This window comes from Papio anubis, chromosome 1 (assembly GCF_008728515.1).
Source record: "Papio anubis isolate 15944 chromosome 1, Panubis1.0, whole genome shotgun sequence".
Lineage (NCBI taxonomy): Eukaryota > Metazoa > Chordata > Mammalia > Primates > Cercopithecidae > Papio > Papio anubis.
In genome coordinates, this window is record NC_044976.1 from 146,078,074 (window position 1) to 146,092,571 (window position 14,498).

Sequence of the window (14,498 nt, forward strand, 5' to 3'; positions counted from 1 at the left end):
ATACCATTCCTTTTATATTATATCAGCGAATGCGGAGTTTGGAAAGACAGTTGTTCACTCCGCCCATGTACCTTGGGTTGTGACCACTTATGGTAGCTGCATTTTTCCTCTGTAAGCTGAATAGCCTTCACTGAGCCATTTAGTCATTATTGGGTTGCCTTGTGACTTAGTGCAATATTATATTTTGAAATAAGCACCATCCTCGGGTAAAATCCTGACTGCGTTAATACCGTGGAGTAAAGAGTAGAGTGAGATTTGCTTTCTCTGTCTTTTAATATAAAGGACACATGGGGGACTTTCCTTTCCAAGTAAAATTTAAAATTGATTAAGATGTTAAATACACTTCAAAAATATGTGACTTTATTTTTAATATCTAGTCTTAAGATGAAATTGAGACACACCCTTTTTGTCCCCATTAGAATAAGTTTAGCTACAGTTCAACAAGGCACCAAATAGTTAGTAACAGCCATTTGGGCCATCAGTAGATCCATTCCATAACATAGTTAGCAGAGGCCTATTTTTATTGAATTGAACGGTCAAAACAGGTAATATTGTATAGCTATAAAGATAGTGTAAAGGCCTAATACATAAAACTTAAGTTCTTATATACCAACACCTTCTGCTATAATCTAAGATCAAAGAGAAAAGATTATTTTTCCTCAAAATTCAAAAGAAAGTTTACAAAGAGCTTTATAAGCAAAGAAAAATATAAGTTGCTCTAAAATATTAAATGTGCATTATTTCACCCACTTTTGTTTTAAAATAAATGTACAACATATTAAATAAAATATAAAGGAATAATTAATAGTGGCAGAATGCATCATAAAGTGCTATAATCTTTATGTTTTAAGAGTGTAGATATTCTTGAACTCTGTTCTTAATGTCAATAGAGACATATCTTCTGCTGTGGGAAATATACAAATTTACAGTCCCCTTTACAGAATTGATTTCTACTTTCATGGAATATCATTGTTATCTTGTGATTTTTTAATTTTATTTATGTATTTATTTATTTATTTATTTATTTATTTTGAGACAGGGTCTTGCTCTGTCGCCCAGGCTGGAGTGCAGTGGTGCAATCTTGGCTCACTGCAACCTCTGCTTCCTGGGTTCAAGTGATTCTACTGCCTCAGTCTCCCAAGTAGCTGGGACTGTAGGCACACACCACCATGCCTGGCTAATTTTTGTATTTTTAGTAGAGACGGGGTTTCACCATGCTGGCCAGGCTGGTCTCGAACTCCTGACCTCAAGTGATCCACCCACCTCTGCCTCCCAGAGTGCTGGGATTACAGGCATGAGCCAATGTGCTTGGCCACAATTTTTTAGTATATTTCTTCTTGGTATTTTTATTGTGCTGTTGTGTTTTTGCACCACAAAATAAAATGAAGCTGGATAGAGCCAATCTAAGACCAGATTTAGCGTATTGACAAGAAAGTTTTAGATTCAGACTAGGGTCTTCTACAATCCAAATTCTGCAAGAACAATAAGGGAAATTTCAGGGTGATGAGCAAAGTTGGTGATTTCCTTACCATATGACTGGGAAGTCCCATTGTTTATCAAAATATCTGTTATTTTAACATTATTACACATATCAGTTGCCATTGCTAATCTGAAGACTTCATGCTCAGTATGGATTTGAAAATATCTTTATTTTATGACTATGAAAGTAAGACAAATGAAAAAGCCAGGATTCATATCCCAGTACTGCCAGCTATTAGCTGAACTTAGTCTCTAAGTCTCAATTTTCTCCATCTGTGAAGTGGAGATAACAATAACACCTACATGTAGGCAGGTAGGGTTGCTGTAAAGATTAAACGAAGTAATTTATATAATAAATATGTTATCTAGTTCTGTATAATATTCTATAGATACCAATGGTGATTGTTTGAAGAATTATTTTTTTGTCTTTAATTGCTCATTTTAAAACATTCTTGTTCCAACATTTGCTGGGTCTCAAAGCCTCCATTTCAAAATAATAAAACTGCCTACTGAGGTTTGGACCTCTTTCAAATTTCCCAGCATGTGTCATTTTTTTCTTTGAATTCAATATCACACTTAAATGTTTAATGTATCATGTTTGAAAGGTATCATTGTGGAATAGAACACAACTTTCGCTTGTTTAATATGACCTTAACTCTCACATACCTCAGGCTTTGTATAAATTGTTCATTCTGGTCCAGCCTAGGGGATATTGTAGAATGCTTTACACACTAACTCTAACCATTTAACCAATGGTTAATAAATCTGTAATATTCAGACTTGTCAATCTTATAGTTTAAGATGCACAAAATCCATTTCAGAAACCATATAATATAAGGAAAGATTAAAATCTTAAATTAAACCTTTTTCCTGGTGCCTAGAAGGATTTTAAACTCAGTAAACAGTCAAATGATTTTGACTTGTGTGTAATCTACAGTTGATTTTATTGGAAAGTACCTCACGCTGTGTTTTGATTTGGATAATAAAAACATTTTTCTATTCCTGAATAGTCACAAATATATATTTTAAACAGAAAGAAAATAAATTTGTAAGTGGAGATTGTTTATTTGCTCACAATAGTTTTCTAGGTATTCATCATACTCCCTGCCATTACAAAATGATTACATCATAGACAGAGCTGAATAATGGGCAAAACAGTCCATGCCTGTAGTTCCCAAACCTGAACGAACATTAGAATCACCTAGGAAGCTTGTGTAAAGACAGATTCTCAATCCCAAATTTACTAAGAATCTCCTGGGATAGAGTCAAGAAATATAGAGCTTTTTAAAAACTCCACATATGACTTTGATATGCTACCGAGTGCTTTTAGAAATAGTAGCCCAGAGGACCAAGGAACAGACCTAGGTATTGTTGAAACCAAATGATTCTGGGAAAACAATGTTTTACTGGATGTGTCAGTGGCGTGCCAAGACTACAAGAGGTAATTGTGGAAAATGGCAAGCCGCTGAAGGGAAAACAGCCACGTGACAACAATGATCTCTGCAGCATGAAGAAACTAGTAACTAGGAAGCTTTACCTACCCATCCAAAAATCTAAAAGGAATAGACATGATTTACCAAAAGCATGGATCACACTCACCAAGTGAAATTGGTGAATTACAATAATTTTTTTCTCTGAAAACATAAATCCACCAGTTTCTCTTGAATGTCTAAAGCAAGCTTGTCCAACCTAAAGCCCGGGGTGTCTTTGATTGCCACCCAACATAAATCCATAAACTTTCGTGGGTTTTTTTGCAATTGTTTGTTTTAGGTCATCAGCTATTGTTAGTGTTAGTGTGTTTTATATGTGACCCAAGACAATTAATCTTCTTTCAATGTGGCCCAGGGAAGCCAAAATATTGGATACTCATAGTCTAAAGCCAAAATACTGGCTAAATTTTATTTGATTTTTTAAATATGCATTTTGTTTTGTGGTTAATGTGAACAGAGTAACCTTAGACAGGTAAGTTGCTGGGAGAAAAACTGTCTATGTGGTTACTTGGCAACTGAAAAATTACCTAGACAATTAACTGGATTTTCAGTTTTCAAATTATTGTTCCAATGCTATAAATAAACTAAGTCTTAGTACATGTTTGTAAGTCCTACTAGTGAAAGGTAAGATCTAGAGAATAGTGACAATACCCAGTGGGAGAGTACCTGTGATACTGATAACAAATGTCGTGTACATATATTCATATTACTTGGTGTATTTGCCATTTGTTAAACTCCTACTATGTGCCAAACACTGATAAGCTCTTTCTCTGCCTTACCTCAGTTAATTTTTATGCAAACTCTAGGAGACAGGTAATATTATTATCCCCATCTTAAGGTAAGAAATTTGAAAATCAAAAAAGTGATATAATAACATGCTCAATGTCACACTGCAGAGCCAGGATTCAAATTCAGGTCTACTGTCTGCTATTGCCTTTTAAGACCAGTTCCTTCCTGTCTTTGGGGTAACCTTAAATCCAAATCGACTTTTCATTTATTGACCAAAGTCTCTTAGATTTATGATGGATCAACTATGATGTTTGAAATAGTAGCTCAGAGAGCCAAGAAACAGAGCTGGGTGTTGGTGAAAACCAAATGATTCTGGGAGAATAATATTTTACTGGGAGCATCAAAACCAGAAGAATTATTCGTGGAAAGTGGTGAGCCCCTGAAGGGGAGATATCCACATGGCAACAATAACGTTTTGCAGTGTGAAGGAAGTAGTAACCTGAAAGCTTTACCTACACATTCTAGAAGGAATAGACATGACTTAAAACCAGATTCCAGGTGCAGGAAGATTTTAGTTAGGTGGGAGGGGAGGAGAGTCACTTCTCAAATTGCTGTAAAGAGATCATCCAAATTCTATTTTAAAGTCTTGGTAAATATTCCCCTATCTCGCGGGTAAACCCTCATCCACTTTACCTTATTCTTCCTTGATAAATGTCAGTAGTAACATTGCCAAAACACTCCAAGCTCTAGAAAATCAAGATCTCTAGCCTTTTGAGTATCATTTGAACCTCTAAATCAGGTGACATACAAACAGCATATCCTTATAAAAATTTTGCTGAATTAATGGAGGAACACAACGGTGAGCGAGCCTCCACATCTATTATGCAGTCAAATGTAAATTGTGGATATCCTGCCATTTAAAATTATTCAAACATTTGATTTTCTCTTAAAGTCATCCTTCCTCTACATTAACTTAATCTTAAACAGAGACACACACACAAAGAGAGAGAGGCAGAGAAACAGAGAGATATTTCTTCTTTAATGACAAACAGAGCACATACATGTATTTTCCAAAGACTGCCTCTTGTCTTATGGATGTGCAATTTTTTTCACCTTTCAGAAAAGGACATATTGTTTTCTAACACGGAATGGACTCCACTATTTAGTTGTCCTCTGGCCTTGGGCAAGCTGCATAATGTTTCCCAAATTCAGGTTTCTCACCTGTACAAGGGGATATTAAATGCCTACCTTATACTGTTATATGAAGTAAATGAGATGGCATGGTAAAACTCCATTATTGTTTGAACCTCCAGGTAATATAAACCACGTTAGTTTATTCCTAAACATTCCCTCTCACCTTTTACTAACTCTCAACATTGGATCAGGACTTTTGTATTCATATTAAAGAGAGCATTTGTATTAAAGAGAACAAAGGATGTATGTTACCTTAATAGGTTAAAAATTATGGAAAATTAAATAGCAAATGCTTCATGGAACATAAATGGTTTACTCAGAATAAAAACAGAGATAGATAACCCTGCTGTTTAAGAATCTAAACATTCAAAATTATTTAAACTCTGAAGGTAATAATCAGTCTTTCTAATTTATCAAGATGATGACTGTATTTTGAACTGTTCTAGCCCTTAATCATGTTCTAATTAACAATGCCGTTGCATTAAACACATACTTTTTCTCACTGAGGATGGTGAGTCATTTAGGTTTAACACACAATATTGAAATACTGGTGCTTTTCCTTTAACATTAATATCTTACTCCATTAAAGAAGGAATTAGCAACAATTCACTGAGAAATAATTTTTATTAATATTGCTCTAGAAATATAAATGTTTTTATTTATCATTTTGATTAAAGGTTACCTAACCATAATATGGTCTATTTATGGACATTAGACATCTTGGCATTCAGTTAACTCATCAGCTGCAGTGTATTATATCGGATACTATTCATTTAAAGTCAAAATTTACATTAGCTTTCTAAAGGATTCACGTTACATTAATTGGGATGATTCAACATTGACAGTTGTTTCACTTTTCTTAACTTATAAGTGCAATAACCAAATGATGAGGAGTGTTGAGTTTCAGAAGAAAATGTAAAACTCACTTCAGTGGTTTGCATTTTATTTTGGATATTTAAAAATGTATCTTTCATTATTGAGTTTTAATATATGCTAGGCATTTTGCTAAGAGATTATCAAATATCTCATTTAGTGTTCATGATAACTTAATGTAGTATGTCCTATTGTTTTCCTCATTTTACTAATGAAAAAGGTCAATTTAGACACTCCAAGCTATTTTCTCTATGTTATTCTTTAAGTAGGTGTCAGAGCAGGGCTGACCCACCATGGGTCTGAGTCCAAGTCTGACTCAAAACTACTATTCTATATTTTCTCGATATTTTTCAACCTAAACCGTGCCTAAAGCAAATGATTTTTCATGAGTTCTATTGTAATCCCATTTAAAAGCTAAAAAACTGATTTTTGCTGTATATATAGGAAGTATGAATGAAGACAATGTAATTCAGGATCAGTCCACCCAGTAACCCAATAGAATCATTTTATTTGTGGCTCAAAACTTCATGGGATGTAATTCATTTGCCTTTGGGTAAATTGATTCCTCTATTCATGTAACTAACATGGAAATGATTTCTGAGCCCCACTCAGGGTCAAAATATGATGCTGGACACCCTAAAAGTTACAAAGAGGAAGGAGACACTGTCCCTCTTGTCAGGAACCCTACCATCTAGTAAGGTAGAAAAGACATAAATGATAACTATTATACAACCAATGTTAAATTTCCATACAATTGGTATGAATGAGTTCAAGAGGGTCCTATTTTACTTCTGTTCCCCACAAAAGGCCTAATCAAGATGCCCCTACATATATAGTGCAGAATTTAGCTCGATTTGTTAAAAGCACCATGTTAAGTGCAACCAAGTGTTTTGAAACAACTGCCTCTATCAAACTGAATTAATAGTTTCCTCTTAGAATTTTTCCTGTTCCAGCTCCTAAAAAAAGATTTAAAAAAGGATTATTGATTGACTTGTCCCATTGTAAAGTATGCACCTGCTGTGAAACGAAGCCATGGAGAAAAAAAAAAAAGTTGAATAATTTAACTTTTTTATTTGTAAAGATAATCAGGGTTTTTCTGATTACATCTTAACTTCATAAATGTTAAATAACCTATCAGCATCTAGTTGTTGTAAATTATGAAAAGGAGCATTGCAAGGAATATTAACCAACAAAATCCTTGTTCTTTAGTGAACAAGAAAATGTGTTATGGCAGCTTGTCATTGTGCGACTGGTAACTTTGACACCAAATAACAAAACTGCCATTTGCACTTAGGGTAAATTGGTTCACCTGAGCTTCCACTGCTCCTCTTGCTCTGACATAAATTTATGAACTCGGGAACTAACCAAGTCGTGTGGCTTCCCAGCTGACTTTAACAAATATGCCCATTTCATTTCATTTAGTCATCAGAATACCAGGGGGCTCAGTCGTTTCAGACTCATTGCAGATGGTATAGGGTTTGTAGGAACACAAGAGACTTTCATGTCACAGTCCTGTAAATTATGACAGTGGAGGGGGCTCTCTTTCCTAAATGCATGTCAGTGTTTGACGTGTTCACGGCTTAGAGGAGCATTTTCTGTTTCAGTACCTCATAGGTATATGTAAAGGACATTTATTTCTGATTAACGAAGAGGTGAAAAATACATTTTCTATGCTCATGGTTTGGCTAGACATGTTTAAATCTGGATTAAGATTATGTTTATATTTGACAAGCGGTAGAAGCACAGTTTTGTTCCCTCATCCCCTGGGAGTCCTGTCCTTTTTACAACAAAAGTTTCTTCTTGAAGGATGCAAGGCCTGGAAGCAGAACAGTAGGTACAGACTGAAGACATAAAGTAAAACAACCTCAGATGAATTGGAGGGAATGCCACTCCAAATTACTGCTAAGAATGAATAATACAATATTTTCATAGGAATGCAATTTGATCGTATCCAAGTACACATAAAAAATAAAACCAGATAACAAAATAGTGTTACAAAGACATTAACTTGAATGAATGTAACATTTATTTGTAGTTGGAATAGCAACTTTATATGAAAGATGGATTCAAAAGTGTTTGAGGGCACATGAAAACAGTGCCATAGCTGTTTTTTGTTCTTTATTTCATTTTGTTCCATTTTGTTTTGTAGAGATGTTGACCATTTATTAAGTACTTTCTATGTTATGAGAATATATTAAAAGGCTTACAGTTATTTTCTAATTTAATCCTCACAGCTCTCTATGAGGTAGCTATTAGTATCATCATTTTACACATGAAGAGACAACATTCATAGAGGTTAGTTAATTTGGCAGTGGGCGCTTGGGAAATAAGGGCAGAAGAAGGATTTGATCTGTCTGACACCACTCTGTGGTGTGTCTAGTTCAACAAGAATGATGGCATGTTTTTATGAATGTGTGTTTGTCAAACTTTTCTGTGAGAACTGTCCTAGGAACAAAGAAGACAGGATGAACATGCAATCCCAGGTGGTCTGAAAACAGAGCCTGAAGCAATCATCATTAGCTTGCAATTTCTTTAACGTCTTGCTTTTTATCTTAAAAATTCATGTAAATTTGCCATTGTATTCCAGTGTTTGTCTTCATCCAAAAAATAATATACGATTGATCGTTGGGAAAACATTTTCTACTAATCTCATTGGCTGAAGAGTGATAACACTGTTATATTTCAGGATATTAGGAAGATCTGAAGAAAACTAAGCCCAATAACAGGTTCAAGGTTCTGGCAATTCTTCCCTTCTTCATTTTATCGTAAATATGTGGGTTCACCGCGAGGCAGAGGTTTCAGTGAAGCAAGATCGCACCGCTGCACTCCAGCCTGGCGACAGAGCAAGACTTCATCTCAAAAGAAAAAAAAAAAAAAACCCTGTGGTTTCAAACAACAGCTTTTATTACTCCCTGCTTTACTGCTATGGCAGGGTAACAATAGGGAGAAATGCCCAAAATGTGATATGGAATGCTTTGTCATTCCAGGATACTCTGGATGGAAATTTCCATAAGCATATCTTCCTGCTGAAGGTCAAATTGCAAACTGAGAGGATCCCTAATTCCTTCTTCAATCTCTCTTACTACCTCAAGCAACACGCTCCAAAAAATATTTTTTTGCAGAGAGGAAGAAGCAGCCTGATTACATTACTCTTTATTTTACCTCTGGCACAGTACTTAAATTTTTCTCATCCATTAATGAACTGAGTCTCAAATGGTCTCTATAATCAATTCTCCTTATCCAACTCTCAAATTTCATTTTAATTATTACAATCTTGTTGAGTAAAAACTGCCATTTTTGTCATGGAGTGGTGATTTAGGCCTGGAAGAATAGCCTTTAAATAGGCCTCTTATGTGTATTCACCATACCAGTAAAGAGAAAAAGTTATTTTTTAGGCATTTAATTTTTGTTATGGCATCTTTTCCTGTTTCTTTATGGAGAAAAATCGTACAGAACTCTTTATTACCTGAAACTAAGTGGAAGTGTCATGAGTCAGGCCAACTTTTCATCCCATGTCTAGGGTAGAAAACGCACACTGAGTTCATTTTAAAGCAATAGCAAGAGACTAAAATTACATTGTCCTTTGGTTACAGTATGAACAGTTATACTTGTTCAGCACACTGGCACATCAGCATAAACATTTTCTTCTGTCCTACAGTTGGTTCATTCTGAGGTGACTATTACAGAGTCTTCAACTCTACAATTCGCTAGCAAAAGTTCTAATCATTCACCATGCATCTAATTTTCTAATCTTGAACTTTTAGAAAGAAAAACTCACACCCAATTTTTGTGAACAAAGAAACGGGATTCTGCTGGTTCCCCTTCCTCAAACAGGGAAATATGTGTTTCCCAAATTTTCCACATCAAAGTGATATTCCAAAAAGAGGTACAGTAAGTCCTTAATGTCATTGATAGGTTCTTGGAAACTTCAACTTTGAGTGAAAAGATATAAGGAAATCAATTTTAGCTTAGGCTACTTGACACAAGCAAGATTTAAGTTGCAAGGCATATTTCTGGTCACGAAAACATCACCAAACTAAACATCATCAAAGAAAGACCAAAACACTTCTAATATTAAACTGAAATAAATATGAGCTATACATACATTTAAGAAAGATTAACAGAAACAAGATCTTTTTTAACCTAAGTTTTGGCAAATCAGCGAGTGACAACAGCCACAGGGATAAATGTTTTTGAGCAGAAATTAGAAGAAACTCCCCTTACCACCATTTATTAGTAAAAAACAATCACAAATAGGGCAAGCTCACAGAAGGCTTTTGTACAGCATTGTTTATTATTATACATCTAAATGATAGTAACACACTTAATGAATCTTTACAACTATTCATTCATTCATTCATTTTCTGACACACTTTTTCCAGTTCAGGGTAGGGGTGGCCAGGGCCTAACCAGGCAGCTCAAGGCCATTCCATCACAGGGAACACACACACACACCCACACTCACTCAGACTAGGACCATTCAAACACACCAATTAATTTAATGAGAACATCTTTAGGATATGGGAAAAAACCAGAGTACTCATAAAAAACCCACGCAGACATGGGGAGAACATGTAAATTTCACACAGACAATGACTGCAGCTGGGAATCAATTTTTTTCCTCATCAATATTAATGAAACAATGTTGAATGAAACAACATTATTCGAGGACCTACGGTACTATGATTGTTCCTGTATTTGAATATCCTTTGACATGATCCCATAAATCTCCAGGGTAGGTGTATTTCAGGTTGGGATACTTGGTCTGCAGAACTTTAAATTTCTACCTATAATATGCTTGTTCCATCAGTAATGATTCTTACTTATCCATCATTTGTTTCCTTGCTTCGGAACAGTCTCCAAGAACGACTCTGCCTTACTGCACATGTTTTCTCAAACCTAGCTTGTCATTTTTCCCGCAGGTGTCCTACTCTAAGATTCCATTATCAAAGAAAAGCATAAGTATAGTGATATAAGTGTTGGTGTCAGATGGGCCTAAGTTCAAGTCCTAGCTTCTCCAATTAATCAGTGTGCAATCTGAAACAAGTTATTTAACTTATCTGAGTTTTAGTTTTCTCATCTTAAAAAACAGTAGTATTTATCATGCAGTATTGTCTTAAGGGTTCATTCATTCATTCAATCAACTAACATTTATTGAGCTGCTACTTTGTGCTAAAGTCTAGGCAGTGGAACCACATTGGAGAAAACAAAGTCCTAATTTATACAGTTGACATTCTAGTAGTATTAAATGAGATAATTCATGCTGCCTGGCATAACAGAGGGATGCAATAAAATGACTCTTCATGTTCGTACTACTTCTGCAAGCATTGTAAAGACTTTCAAACTGGTTTCCCTATGTCTTGTCTCTCATGTTTTTAAGCCACTATTCACTTCCCAACAGTGCTATCATTCTAAAATATAGATAGACTCTCATTTTCTTGTTGATACCTGCAAAGTCTCCTTGTTGCTGATTATATATAAAGCCCAAATTTCTCAAAGAAATAATCGATGAAATTTAGTAGTCACTTGAGTTTGGGAGTGAAGAAGGCAGGATCCACTTTAAAAGTCTTACTCTAAGATTTCCATCCTAGGAAAATGGGAAGATGGTATTATGACTTACCAAAAGAGGAAACCTAGGAAAAAGAACAGGCTTGGGAGTGGAAAATATAGCTAGCTCTGTTTTAGACTTGTTGAGATTATAGCCTCTGAGGAATATCCATGTAGAAATGCCTAGTAGGCTGTTGAAAATACAAAGCTGTAACACAGGAAAGATAGAAAGCTAGAGATAAGAGTTTAGGAACCAATGATAGAATGTTAGTAGTTTAAGCTACTAGAATAAATGTTCCAGATAGTTTAGCCATGATGCTCTAAATTTAAAATAAACATTGTCAGTCTAGGTTGCCAAATTTTACACAATCTAGCACCTTTCCTGAGGAAGCAATTGATCAGTACTTCTGAAGATGATCAATATCTCCTTCAGACACCTCTTTTTCATCTATCCTACACAAAATCCTGAGCATCTTTGGTTTGTACCAGCCCTTCCACTCGGTAAATATAGAGGCCACATCTATAAAAAGCAAAACCACATTTCATTCCTTAGACTTCATCTCTCTTAGGTCATTGAGTCCTGTGCTTTCTCAGTAATGTTATCTGTAGATTCCACTGTTTCTAGAGTAAAGATAGACTTATGTAGGTACTACAGAAGTAAGTAACTAAACTCATAAATGTTAAAAACTCTCAGATCAAGGAGAAAATGTAATAGGAAATTTCATTATATTCTTCATTCAAAACTCATATCCTGTCCTTGAAAAAGTATGCCTGTTGTTCACGACCAAATAAAACTTAACAAGCATTTAATTATATAAATAGATTTTGATGAGGCTAAACTGACAAGACCTGCTTTCTTTAGGAAGGAATGGTGAAAAATGGCACTGATTGAACCCAAATTTTCTATGTATTTAGGGCCATAAGTCTCACTGACAGTGAACTGTCCTGGCCCAATAATTAATGCACTGGGAATTCTCTAGGTAGACCATGATTTGGATATTTTATGGGCTGTTATGTCAAGGATCCATATCAGATAGGAGGCATACGCAATGCTCGACAGAAAAATTATTGTCACAAGCAAAATCGGTGTTGTTTTTTATGAACTTTAATAGTAAGTAAGCCTAGAAAAAATATATGACAGCATAATTGCTTTATATGTTTTAAGTGAAATGTGCCTTCATTTTTATTTGCCAATAGAGTATACTTTTAAATAGAAATATTACACTTTTAAAAATAGATTATGCGATTATACACATTTCTTACTTTTGGAATACACAGTCTAATATTTCCCAACTTAACTTTTATGCAGCTTTTAATTGCTATAGTAAGAAGTAATTTATTTTTCAATTACAACTTTTTTTTTTTGAGACGGAGTCTCACTCTGTCACCCAGGCTAGAGTACAGTGGCACGATCTCAGCTCACTGCAACCTCTGCCTCCTGAGTTCAAGCGATTCTCCTGCCTCAGCCTCCCAAGTAGCTAGGATTACAGGCACACACCACCATGACTGGCTAATTTCTGTATTTTTAGTATAGACAGAGTTTCACCATGTTGGCCAGGATGGTCTCGATCTCCTGACATCATGATCCACCCACCTCGACCTCCCAAAGTGCTGGGATTACAGGCATGAGCCACCATGCCCAGCCTCAATTACAAAATTTTAAATAGACATTATTTTTAAGAGACAAACATTTGTTGCCCATTCTGTATTATATGTATACATACATACATATATATATGTGTGTGTGTGTACATATATAATTTGTTTATGTTCTCTCTCTCTCTCTTTAAAGGGATCCTCATCCCCAAAATTCCTGTGGAGTACAATGTCTTACTCAATGATGGAAGTGTAATACCTCTGGCCTTCTCCGTTGGTCATCACCAATCCACCCTTCTGGAAAATTTGGCTCCATTCACACAGTATGAGATAAGGATACAAGCATGTCAAAATGGTGAAAGTCTTTCAGACATTTGGCCTGGGTGTTTATGAAAAAGTATTTCATTAAAAAATTTCATTAAAAAGGAATAGATTCTCAGTCCAAATACAAAGACTAACTTTTCATTTCTTATTTGTAGTGGACTGTTTACCCAGAAAAATCACAGTCTGGCATCGAGTGAAGCATTATGCATTTCTGCACATTAAATCATGAATATTTAAATATATTAAAATGGTGGTTTTGCAAAGTCTTGTTTTATAAGGCCCTTTGAAAGAAAAACACCTAGCTCACATAAAGGTGTCTCTGGTAATATAAAACACAAATGAGTATTCCAAAAATTTCACAGAAAATATATTTACCTTGGCTTTATTTAAATTTTATCCAGGAGGAGGAAGTGAGAAGTTATTTAAAAGTTGAATTATACCCAAATGAATCGTGCATATTTTATAGTGCTTCCTTGAACCCTACTTCATGTATACAAACTATCACCTTGTATTTCATGGTTTAGGCTGTGGTCAGTGAAATTTTCATGTATCTGTGTTATGTTAAGGAAAAGCCTCCCCTATTTCCTTTCTCTCTCCAAATGGATAAATAGCTAAATATAAACTGAGATTTAGGATGGGAGAACAGGGAATCAAGAGAGGTATACATTATTTTATTTATCTCTTTTAAATTAAGTATAAACATTAACAGATATGGATATATTATATATATTATATATGTGTATATCATATGTAACATGATATATGTGATGTCATCATACGTGTTTTATAACATATAACACTCATTTGCTAAATAAAGTATGTAACTCACCATAATATACAAAACATTTTGCTTCACCTTAAAGAAATTTATCAGACTCGATGTGCAGTTAAAACTCCTGTATTGAATGTCCTTAGGAATTTCTCTTTCCACATAGTGCTAGTTCTCATGGAGTTGGTTAGAATTATGAGTCTGCAATTTTGCTATGCTGAACTCATCAGAAATTGCTAGTTGATTTGTCCACTTTTCTCTAAAAAATGGACCATGGCATTTTTGTTTGAGGGATATTGCTTGCTCTGATCTGTCTTCACCTGATAAACATGAAAATAATTTTAAATTAATGTTTTATTGATTTAAGTGCAAGTCAACATCTGCATCTCCGTGTCCCTGAAACTGTGCAATGGAGGTACAATATCCTTCAAATAAATTGTTTGATTCTTGTGTGTTTGAATAATGTCCATAAGTTTAAAATATTGGCAAAATAAAAT

The 14,498-nt window shown here is 34.9% G+C and overlaps 1 protein-coding gene across 1 annotated transcript in view; it reads left to right on the plus strand.

Annotated features, from left to right (window-relative positions):
* USH2A (usherin) overlaps positions 1-14,498 on the plus strand; it is a 790,277-nt gene that overhangs the window by 662,182 nt on the left and 113,597 nt on the right. The window contains exon 58 of the mRNA XM_021927201.2: positions 13,105-13,263. Within this exon, the coding sequence (XP_021782893.2) occupies positions 13,105-13,263 (159 nt within the window). The remainder of the gene's footprint in view (positions 1-13,104; positions 13,264-14,498) is intronic.